The following is a 12,950-nucleotide window of genomic DNA, read 5'->3' on the forward strand; positions in this document are numbered from 1 at the left end:
CCAACCGAATGTACTTTTATTATATTATAGGTTCTTTATATATCACACATTTATCATTAAATAATAAATTAAAATTTAAATAATATTATTACTTTTTACTTTAAAGTTCAATAAATTTTTTTTTTTAAATTATATAATAAATAAATATTTTATCAATTGAGCTGCACTAACAAAAGTTCATTGTTTATCTATACAATTCAATTGAAGAATTGTTTGCTTAGTGTAGTGTAACTACAAGAAAAATATATATATTTTGAAAATATACTATTTTAATGAAAAATGAAAGAGGTGAGCTAAAGGATAATAGGCCTATCATTGAAACTAATATTAAAATACTAATTCCAAGAGTTGGTCTTAATTATTTAAATAATTCAATCCAAAAAATATCAGCATAAAAAATCAAGAAAACTATCCTAATTCTTTTTAATTAAAAAAATATAATATAACTTTTTTTTCAATAATTACAGTTTCTGAAACACAGGGTAAATCAAGACCTAAAGAGTGATAGTCTTCATGGTAATTAAGAATTACAAAACCGACTATAGTTGGGATTTGAATTCATTAATGAAAACATTATTTATGGTTAAAGATTTGATTCTCATAAAAAAAATGTATAAAAAAAAAAACTTAAAAAATCATATACATACAATTTCCAACATTATAATTCGACTTGGATTAATAAATCACCAAGCAAACAAAGTAAAATTAGAATTGGACCCGGGTCCAATTCTGACCAAACCAAACCTACAACATATGCAAACTTCCTAAACAGTCAATAAATATAACAAAAGAAATCCAGCCAAGTTCTACATAATCCTTGTTCTTTGAATTTTGTTTTGATATTGCTTATACTATGTTTCATTATTTACCTCCAAGCCGATGCGACGATCAAGATCTTATCCTCCCAACCGAAATGAAGCGAGCCCGTTTCTTCCTTCAAAGTGAACCTTTCCGAATACTGTTTTATCAGTTTCCTAATGGAATCGTTCACGTTATGACTCATCGGACATGACTCGAAACCAGCCATTGTCATTCGAGCCCTCCATTTCCCAGCTACTTCATACCTCTCAATTCTCTCTTCCCCTTCACAAGCAACAATGTTAACTAAATCCCGAGCCAAACACTGATTCTCCACACTTAATCTATCCATGCTATCCCTCGGAAGCGTTGCATTGAGCGAATCAAACACTGCATAATAGTAATTATACGCTTCTGAAAACCTCTGTAAGAATGGGGATGTGTTTGTGTTCATATCTTGCTCCACAATTGTCACCAGCTTCGGGTTCAAACTTTTCACCAAACGGAGAAGCTGGTCGCGTTGGTTAACTGTCGACACGCTCTCGTCTGGCATGTGATGGAGCTGGAATGCAAAGTTTATAACCAGAGCTTCATCCGTTCTACAGTCAAGCATTAAAGGGGAAACAACTTCGGTATTTGAAGCCACTGGATGGAATTCGAAAGACACTTTCAAATCCTCGGCTAGCGCCTTAAGCCTCTGACCGATGAGGTTTAGACCGCCGACTGATCGTTGAACGGATTCAGGATCGTCAACTCCAGTTAGCCTCAAATGGGGTCGAGTTTTATCTGGTAGGTTAGCGAGGGTTTGTATAAGGGTTATGTACTGACTTCCCTGATTAATATCGAAATCAATTATATGAACTTTCCTTTCGTCTTTACATGCTTCGATGATAGCTCCGTTTGCAGCCATGAACCCGAATCGGAAACAGGGGCAAACCTCGAAAAGGACCTGCATTGCCGCTAACCGATCATTGGATGGCGGTTCTTTGCATTTCAGAGTTTTATAAAGGCTTTTACCGGAGGTAGCCACACGAGCTGCGAGAGCTTCAACCATGTAGGCTGCTATCCTCTGCGACGGATCTCCTTGGATGGAGAATCGTTTTCGAAGATCATCAATCATGATCGATGCTTCCTTAACGTTTCCTTCTGATATCAAGGTAGCGCAATCGAAAAGCAAACGTTCAGACGTTTCATTGCTTCTATTGATGCTGGTGAGGTTGGAACAGGCCGAGGATGAAGATTCCTTGGGAGAATCGTGTAGCATTACATCACAAGTCGGGTTAATCCACGAACTGTCGATTTCCATTAACTGGGTGTTATCTATATCATCTTCAAAAAGCACCCTTTCCAATTCTTCAAGCTTCAATTTCATGGTGTTGTTTTCATCTTCAAGATTTGAAGAACATAAAGGTTCTTCGTCCATAAATAAGTATCCGTTATTTGGTGGGTAGGATTCATGTTCTTCAGAATTATTATCGGACTGACTCTTTAAACTGTATCTACCAATGTATCGATCTTGCGATCCAACTAGCGACATGACAGCTGAAGATACAATCAAACTAACAATTGATTGAAGCAGAACAATTAAAATTAAAATTAAAATTAGGGTTTCAAAATTTACAAAAAGAAAGATTACCAGATGATCACCGATCTTTTTCAGAATCTGCAAATCAAAAGAAACCCAGATGGGGATTAGCCTCTCAATACAGCAGACGAAGAAAGGTTTGAGTTTTGACCCCAAGAGAAGTACAAAAGGGAAACCTAATTTGACTAAACCATGGGGAAGAAGATGGGTTGGTTTAAAAGCAATCAGATTAGAACAAATACAAACTATGTCCCACCACAGAGCAAAACTTCTATATACAAAGACTTGAAGAAAACGAGAAAGAATACAAACAAAAAAAGGATTTGAAAATTACAGAGTCCTCTAAAGTCGAGAAAATTACCCAAGAAAGTTCAGTTTTTCCATGGAAAAGGCGGAGATTTTTGAGCTTTTTCTTCTGCAGAAAAGTTTGAAGACGGCGATGTTGAATGTTGACGATGATTTTATGATGCAAATTTGTGTTGTCGTGCAAATCCTGACCGTTCACTCTTCAAGAGACAAAGGGGGATTCATTTCTAGGTCGGCCATTACATGGATTATATGAATCTCTTATAAGAGATCATCTACATTCATTTTTTATTTTTTTAACAAGAAAAGTTACTTACTATAAAGACAGATTCATTAATAAAATAACCATTAAATATATCTCAAGATCAAATACCTACCCACTAAATATAAATATATGTAATTGTGGCTAATTTGTTTTTCGCATTATTTTTGTGATGTTAATTGTTTAGGTTAATTTGTAAAGATTCATAATTTAATGATAGATCCTGCATTTTAAAACAAATAAATAAAAATTAAATGAGCACTTTTCTTTTACATGTTCTAAAATTTTGTATATTTATTAGTATAGATTATTGTGTCTTTCAAAAATTAATTGTATCTATGAAACATGATTTTTTAATCATTTTTTTTTCTAGAAAACTTCAATAAAAGTTGAAAATACATTATTTTAGTGCACTTCAATGATTTTTCTAATATTACAGTAGAGTGACTTGTTTCTCTTTCCATCACTTATATTTGAGTTGTTGTTTTGTATTTGTTCGGTGCACCATCTTATTTAGTTGAATTTAATTTTTAATCTCGAATTATTGTGATTCGAATAATATTTTCAACATTCGATGGGTCGTTTACTGTTTATACTCTTATTTATTCTGTTGATGACTTTTTTAATCCGTATATGTCTACTTCTTAGCAGAAAAAACGAAATTATCATATTTTAAATTGTTTTTATTTTTTATTTGAACTTTCATAGATACATTATACATATAATATCAAGTTATACATCTATCTTCCCATTATTTGAACTTATATTCAATTATTATTTGGCATGACTTTTTTAGTATTGCTTATCAATAATTATTAACTAAAGATGATTACAATTGTATTGTAGAGAATATTTGGTAAAAAAATTTCTTATACTATATACATTTCAACCCTTACTTTTTAAAAACTCAAATGAGTTCCTTTTTGAAATAACCCTCAGCAAATTGTATGATTGTTAGATAAATTGTCAATAAAATTTAATATCTAGATCATTAGTAAGTTTTATTTTATATAATATACTAACTAATTTTTTTTTATGTATAACTCCCTATTAAAAAAAATAATTGTATTTTACTAATTTCGTTTATTTTACCAAATTATAAAAGTTTATATTTAAAATTTTGAAACTTCAATGAGATATATATTATTTTGTATAGATTTACCAATGCATGTGAATTGTCATGATCTAATGGGTGTCAAATGACTTATCACCATAATTATTGGTCATATTTAAAAATACTTTAATTTTTAAATAGGAAATTCTCAAACCCTCAATAAATTAATTTATAAATTTGAATCATTCTAAGTTCAAATATATTTTGTTTTTAAATGTAACAATTCTTAGACTACAATATGAATGTTCTAAAATAAAGTAATTAATTAGATGATATATTGATATCTTCCTCTAGCATGCCTCATGCCTTTACAAATACATTATTGCTTTTATATTTTATTTGTGTTGTCTCTAATACATCAATGACACATCAATTTGTTTTGGAGTGTTAATTTGGCAAAAACAAATAATGGGTTTTCTAATTAATTAATTTAGATATTATAGAATATTTATAAAATATAAATAAAAACATTTTTTAAAAATAGTTTATGTATAAATGAAAAGTGATGAGTGTTTGTTTAAATATAATGAAACAAAATGAAATAAGAAAAAAAAAATAGTATAACACTAAAAATTTCATAATATATAAATCAATTTGTATATATTCCATTTTTGTTTGTTGGTTAAGAAATGCATATATTTATATAGGTGAAAAATATAAAATAAATTTTGTATAAAGTTTGGCAAAAACTAAATAGTTTTTATAATTTAATATATTATTCCTTATTAATTTTTGTAAAGCTATCACAACTCCACATCATGTCTTCGTTTTAATGCACTTTTAGTACAAATATAACATAAACTATTTTTTTTAATAGCTTGTATTGAATTAATACTAACTACACATAAAAAAACTAATAAGAATAGTAGCAACTTTAAAGCCTTTATCCACATGACGTCATTCATGAGGTAAGTTTGCCAATATATTTAATTTACTTGATTAATTTTTAAATTTGTTTAACTATAACTTAGTCTAGTATATAAGAATGATTTAGATATTCATAATCGAATCACTTTAAGAAAATCCTCATTTTCTTTTGACCAAAATAAATTATTTTTTATTGAATGTATATGTTTTTGACTCGTGATTTACTGATTTATTGCGATTAAAAATTGTACGAGTTTAATGACAAAAAATTATAAGACATATAAAGTAATAAAGTTTTTATTATTATTGAAATGTATATGTTTTTTTTGACTCATTCGTGATTTATTGAGATTAAAAGTTGTTGAAGTTTAACGAAAAAAATTATAAGATTAATAATGTAATAAAGTTTATTTTTTATTGGGCCCAATATTAAGTGTTTGAGTTTGGACTATAGATTGGTTCAAAGCCCATCCATTCAATTATGAAAAGCCTTTTTTTTAAAATTATTTTTCAATTACGGAGAAAAATAATTGTAGAAACAAACTATTCAGCTTGTTTAAAAGTTTACTCAAATAGATATTTAAAATTTGTTTTTTTTTTTTTAAATAAAATATTTTAAGTGTATTAATAGAAAATAAAAAATAATTTTTACATTTTTGGTTGATAAATTAAAGGTCAAATTACTTGGGCGGTCCTTTAATTACTCCGATCGCTCACTTTTACCACTTGAATTAATTTTTTAAACAAATCGATCTAAAGTTTACACCATTCCGTCAACTTTTTGGTTAAATATAACGGTTTAAACTTAAAATATTATTTTTTATATTATTTTTTATATTTATATTTATAATTGTTAAATCTTATATATATAATATTATATATATATATCTTTTATAATTAATTTTTATATTTATATAATTATTAAATCTCTTATATATATATTATTTATTTTTATCTATATATATATTTCTATATATTATCTTTAATCATTATATATATATATATATATATATATATATATATATATATATATATATATATATATATAAATTTATATAAAATATATTTTAAAAATTAATTTAAAAGTTAGAACTAATATAACCTTCCAACTATATATATATAAATTATTTTTTAAAATATATATTATATATAAATTAATGATTAAAAATAATATATATAAATTATATATATATATATTATATAAATTATTTTAAATTTTATTTTATATAGATATAAATATAGTTAAAAATAAATAATATATATATTAAAATATATATTTTATCTATATATTATATAAAATATTTAATAATTATATAAATATAAAAATTTATAATAATATATATATATATTATATTATATATAAGCGACTTAATAATTATATATAAATATAAAACATAAGATTAAATAAAATATATATAAAAAAAAATATTTTAAACTTAAACCGTTATGTTTAAATAAAAAGTTAACGGAAGGACCATTTGTGACTTTTTTAAAAGTTGAGAGGCGATTTGTTTCAAAATTTAATTTGAGGGCTAAAAGTGAGCGATCGAAGTAGTTAGAGGACTGATCAAGTAATTTGCCCTAAATTAAATAATGGATAGAATAATGAAAACAAAAAATTAATAAAAAATTTAAAATTTATTTGAATAAATCATACCGAACAATGACCAGGTGAAACCATTGTGCTGTATAGTAAGCTGGTTTCTATGAATATAATCATTTCATAAAGATGTTTCATTGGACTTATTCAAAATAAAAAAGAATGGAATAAATTAAAGAAAAGCCAAAGAATATGACTATGACCTTTTGTTATGGAAATGCCCAAGTTAGCCTAGTTTGATAGAGTTATTTGAAATAGTCATATTTGATCATATCATATCCAAATAAACTGTTTTTATTTACTTTATAATTAATAAAGCTAAAAATGAAATAAATTTTAATATTTTAAATATTAGTTTTAAAAAGAGATGATAAAAATATAAAATAATAAACCCACATCAAATAAGGCCTTGGGGTTAGCTAATATGTCATTTTCTTGTAGCACTCTTCATCTGGACAGATGGGCTAGCTAGCTAGGAAATACTTAAGATATTAAAATTAAATAATGTAAAAGGTTTATTTAAGTGACTAAGTAATTATAAACGCAACTAACTATATTACACAAGTTATAATATTAATTAATTAATTAATTAGGGTTAGTTACGTTTTCTAAGAATGCAATCAATCAAGACTTTGTATTTTGTTAGTGCCGCAACATTCTTGTGGGTCACTTCACTTTATATTTATATAGGTATATATGTTTTTAAGTAATATAAACATCATACTGAATGTATATATATATATATTTTGAAAAGTGAAGAATTTTTTTATTCTTCTAACTATAAGTGAGAAAATTTTCTTTTAAGTCAAATAAAATAAATCAAATACTATAGAAACATGATAAGAGTTCTCACAAGTTAAAAAAATAAAGTTAATCTACAAGTGTCACCTAAGAAAATAAATATTTTAGATTCAATACCTATAAGAATACTATCATTTAAAAGAACATTGTCATTATTGGGGGGGGTTCTCATGCTTACCACAAAAATAAATTTAGATCATAAAAATAAAAATAAAAGTGAATATTTATATATACCCTTGTTATATTCAATGGTTAAGTCTTTATTTTGATTATGTTTTTTTTTTTTTTTTTTTAATTTTATTGCACTCTTTTCTGTTTTATAATTTTTTTTAATAATGTGAATCTTTTATTTAAGAAAAAAAAATGGATAACGGATTAAGTATGTATTCCGCAAACACACTTACCCATTTAACCAGACGCAGAACTTGCCGCCTGACGGGCTCGAACCCAGAATCTTAGAGTGAATACAAGGGGGTTAAACACATAGCTCGCAATCACACCTAACTAATTAACCAGGCACAGAACTTGCCGTCTGACGGACTCGAACCTAGAACCTCTCAATGAGATTGGGGATATCTACATCTTGCTGCCGCTAGGCTAGAATAGTGGATTTTTTTTACGAATTAAGTATGTAACTCGCAAACACGCTTAACCATTTAATTAGACTTAGAACTTGTCGTCTAACGGGCTCAAACTCAAAACTTAAGATTAATATTAATAATGTGAATCTTATTATGAGATTGTTAAGAAGATATATAATTGTTATTATGTGAGCAAAAGTTTGGAATGTACTTCTTTACATTAATAACTTTAAACAAATGATACTACAGTATGTGAAATAAAAAAAACAATAATTTTGTAGTTCCAAACCCATTATCCAAATAAAATATAAAGTTATTTCTTCAAACCTTTATGATTTTTGTTATGTTTTTTATTGTATTTTTTATCCTTAATTTGGTTTTGAATTTCACAAATATTTAGATTAATAAAAACGGTTTCATATCCTTTTAATAAACAAAAATTGATGTAACATCTCATCATAGTTACCCAAGAAAAAACCTAATATAATTACAAGATGAATGGTCAATTAAGAATGATTAATTATCTCATAATGACGGCTAATTAACAGTAAATTTAGAGCCGTGTCTAAGTGATTAATCTCGTGTGCCATTAACTAATTATTTAATTTACCTATATATATATATGCAATGAATGCAACTATTTAGAACATATGTTGAATATTATCTAAACAAAGAATTTTAATAATACAAACAATATTGAACAAGTAATCAAAAATATTAATTTATATATATGATCATACCATTATTTGTTAATTAAGAGTTATACTTACTAATTAAAAGTAATTTGATTGGTAAGTAAAATAATATTAAAATTTGTTGATTGAAAAAAAAATAAAGATAATTAACGAAGAAGCTAGAGGGTTGGATTGGAGTAGTCAAAGTTAGTTTGTTGAGGTTTATCATGGTTTGTTGATGAGTTGCTTACATGGGTTAATTATTTAATATATGTATTGTATTCTCTTATTATTATTATTATTATTAAGAAAAAGACATTTTAAGTAAAGATAAAATTAAGAATGGATGCTTGGTTCTCCAAGTAACCGAAAGCTATATCAAACCTTTCTATTTATAGCTCTCTCATCCACTAAGATAGACTCTATAACGGTTGTTTTTGGAGGAAATTCTTAATTATCACTGACTATTAGGAGGATATTAGGAGGATTAGTGATAACTCACTTATTTTTGGATTGTCGATAGGCAACTAGTATTTGAAGTCTTTTGTTATTATTACGACGCATTCCGAGATTCGTTCAGGAAAGTCAGTAGAGTCTATCTATATTCGTAATACTATTATTACAGTCTGTCGAGTTGTTATTATGCTTAAATAAATTTTTAATTATATTTTAATATACATGATTTTTTATTTTAAAAACTAATTATTAAGAGAATATATATACAACTTTTTCTTTAATAAATTTGTCTCTGAAATATTAATGAAAATGTATATCTATAATATTAACCAATCACTTTATCAAGATTAACGAGTTTGTATGGATATGATCCTATTTTTTTTTTAAAAATTGAGTAAACTAAAAAGTGAAGAGTGATGATTTCATTTTATATGAAAGACATATAATTAAATTAAATGAAAATTTTTAGGTGAAAATTAAATAAAAAATGTGAATATTTGATAAATTCTTAAATCAACTTGAATAACCTTTTTTTTTTTATTGTTAACTTTTGTTAACAAAGTGATTGATTTTGAGATAAAATTCTTATAATTAACAAAGAAGCTGTAAGGAGAATAACTTAAAAGAAAAATGTCAAATATCTTAGTATTCAATTTCTATTAAATCTTTCATAATTTTTGAATGAATTAGAGAATTATTAGATTAAACTTTTTAGAAGAAAGAGAGCCAAATATTTCTTTTGAACTTTTTTTTACCAAGACTTATTTGTTTTTGTTGTTGAAAAACTACACCAAGAAAATATTTTGAATTGTGTTATAAAGAAGTCCTTGAACTTTTAACTATATTGAAATTACTCCATAGAGTCCACATAACAGACACCTTTAGACTTTCGAGAATTATTTAACAAGATAGGTCCGGGTCCTTTAATTTTTGAGAAAATGCAGTTAGACCCTAAACTTTAATCGTTATAAAAATAACTCCCAAATTTACTTTTTTTTCTTATCAAACCCCAAAGGGCTTATTGATATATATTTATTTTGACTAAGATTACATAAAAGTAATAAAATTTCAGAAAATATTTAATTTTAATTTCACCGGCCCTAAATTATATATATTCAAAATCACGCCCTTGATTGTGTTAATGATCATTAGGTTCCAATTGTTGAACACATTTTCTTTTCTAGAAGGAGATAAAAAAACGAAGAATTCTGTAATTAAGTACCATTTCAACAAATTGACATTAATGACATGATTATCTGACTTTAATTAATTACATTAATATAAAGTAAAACATTATATTATATATATATATATACCGTTTATATATGAAGGAAGACAATATTATATCATTTAAAATACTGAAAACAATTAGTTAAGATTAATATGATTTTTCAGATAATTATTAATTAGTGGCTAAGTAGAGAATTAGACATGTGTGGCTAGCTAGTTGGATACCCAATACAGTTTTGAGATGTTGATTTTGCACCCACCACTATTGAATTTGATGCCTTGTTTGCTTTGATTAAATTATATGATAGCTATGGATAAGCTATTTAATTTTAGAAATAAAATATATAATAATTAAAGTAAGAAAGTATAAAGATTTCGTGTGGTACGGAAAATCATTCAGTTAAGAAACCAACTTTGAATTAATCCATTATAATTAGTTACTATAATAATAATATATAATATAAGCTCATTCACATTTAAACCTTTTTTTTTTCCAAAGACAGTAATTCCTTCTATATGACATATTCACATGTGATGTGCGCTAAGTTATTTCGACAATGGGCGTTAAAAAGTCACAACATGGCCCGCACCCTTGTGATAGGTAGAAATTGTCTTACCAATAACAAATGTACAAATATCGACACGAAAACATTATTTGCTTTGGAACAAGTAAGAAAGAAAATTATGCTTCAATATTAAAACGATCGATTTTTTTCGTGAAATTCTCTCAATGGACAATGATGTTTGTGTCAACCATTGTTGTGAAATTAACCTCTTACCGGTTGCGGTTATGTGTTGAATCATTGGCAGCACTCTTTTTTTTATGCCCTAGGTCAGTTCATTTTTTTTTTGGAAAAATATATATTATTAAATAGATAGTTAAATAAACTTTTTATAATATCAAAATTAGTGATCCTAATTTTAATACGATAGAAAACAAATTAATTGGCCTAATTTGTAAAACAAATATATAAATGGATGGGAAGAGGGACCCCATATGGGTGCAGGCCCAAGCCTTTGTAACTTTACCCTAGGAACATGGTGTTCAATCATTAATATGGGTCATAAAGAGTTCTCTCCGACCTTAAATTTCTCAAATAGTCAACAATAAGAACCAACTTAAGAGTGGTTTCAACTTCATATATGGGACCTCTTGGTGACTTTATTGGTGCATGCAGCCTATGCAGGCTATCTATTATTACCTTCTCCCTTTCAAGGACACCTTCTCTATAATATAGGTTTTTGGACGTTTTAGGGTTCTTTTAAAATATTTTTTTCCAACGTTGGGTTTCCCAACTCTTTCGGAGCGCGACTAATTCATACAGTTTAAATACATAACCCATAAACACATTATTTAACGGGTTCAAACCCAGAACCTATCCACCTCTATGATCAATATTGACGGTTTGCCCTCTCGGCAAACTTGTTGATCCTCTTCTTAACCATATATATCTGTCTATACTCTAGTGTGATTTTTTCCCAAAAGTGTTCCACTAAACTGTTTATTTTTTAAAAAGGATGCAACCAGGCTAGTTGGAAACAAGTCAACCAAACCTAATAAATTAATTCAATCCAAGTATGAGAAGTTTTATCAAAAGTTACAAAAACATATATAATACAACACTACAAAAATAATCTACAATCAAATACACAAGTTCAAAACTCATGAACACAACTAATATCAAACAAGAATATTCACAATTTTTTATTTATTTAGAAAGATAACACGACTCCTCAATCATAAATTCAACTTAAAACGTTCTAAATGAGAATCAAACTAGTGACTTTATAATGTAAAACCAACCTTATTATTTTTTAATCTAATATAAACACCACTAAGTATTTAATGAAAAAAAAGGTCAATTTCAACAACCACCTTCTTATTTGTTTAATATATTAATTACCAAACTAATATTTTTTACACAGGTTTATTCTCATGTGACTTGCATAACCCATTTAATCGAAACATTTTTAGAAAAAATTGAATATGACATATATAGTCTACTTATTGATTATATTAAACCATTTAACTCCTATTCTAGTTGATCTTAAACGAGACTTATCTAAAATAATCTATACCATACATTTATTCATAATTCAAATCATTAATTACCCAAATTAGCATTTAATATAAATGCCTTCTACATTGTTTTACGGTGAAATTGATTTCTTTTGACATTGTAAGTCTCGACTTTTAGGCCAGAATCTTTAATTGTTAATAACAAACCAAGATTCATTTAAATCTCATATTGTGAATGAAATTGTAGTGAGAGAAAGGTACTGTTCTTGTTCTTGGGAACAAATGACAAAGAAGAAGAAGAAAGGTCAGTTATTATTTAGTTTTTTTTCTTCTTTTTAAATTAGTTATTATATATATATATATAGTGTGACCTAGATCTAGAGGTCATATATATTATATATATATATATATAATACAGTGTTTGTTGTATGTATATATGTATGTATATATACGCTAGAGAAAAAAATGTATCGTGTGAAACCAATAAAAGTGACTGGCCATCGACAACCCTAAACCAACCCACTTTCTTATACTTCTATCTTTTTCTCTCTCTATAAATCTATTTGTTTGTGTTTTCTTAATCCCATTTCTTCCCTTTAAAACCCTTCTCTCTCAATTTGTGATCTTTCTCTCTCTCTCTGGTTACTTTAGGTTAT

General features: G+C 26.6%; 1 protein-coding gene across 1 annotated transcript; it reads right to left on the reverse strand.

Annotated features, from left to right (window-relative positions):
- Positions 1 to 638: 638 nt before the first annotated feature.
- Positions 639 to 2,855, reverse strand: LOC124944755 (scarecrow-like protein 1). Its single transcript, XM_047485093.1, has 3 exons — positions 2,745 to 2,855; positions 2,435 to 2,461; positions 639 to 2,340 (listed from the first exon to the last, which is right to left on the reverse strand). Exon 3 carries the CDS (start codon positions 2,333 to 2,335, stop codon positions 866 to 868), a length of 1,470 nt encoding a protein of 489 aa, XP_047341049.1. The 5' UTR covers positions 2,336 to 2,340; positions 2,435 to 2,461; positions 2,745 to 2,855; the 3' UTR covers positions 639 to 865.
- Between the last annotated feature and the right edge of the window lie 10,095 nt (positions 2,856 to 12,950).

The sequence above is a fragment of the Impatiens glandulifera genome, chromosome 7, assembly GCF_907164915.1.
Source record: "Impatiens glandulifera chromosome 7, dImpGla2.1, whole genome shotgun sequence".
NCBI classification, from domain to species: domain Eukaryota; kingdom Viridiplantae; phylum Streptophyta; class Magnoliopsida; order Ericales; family Balsaminaceae; genus Impatiens; species Impatiens glandulifera.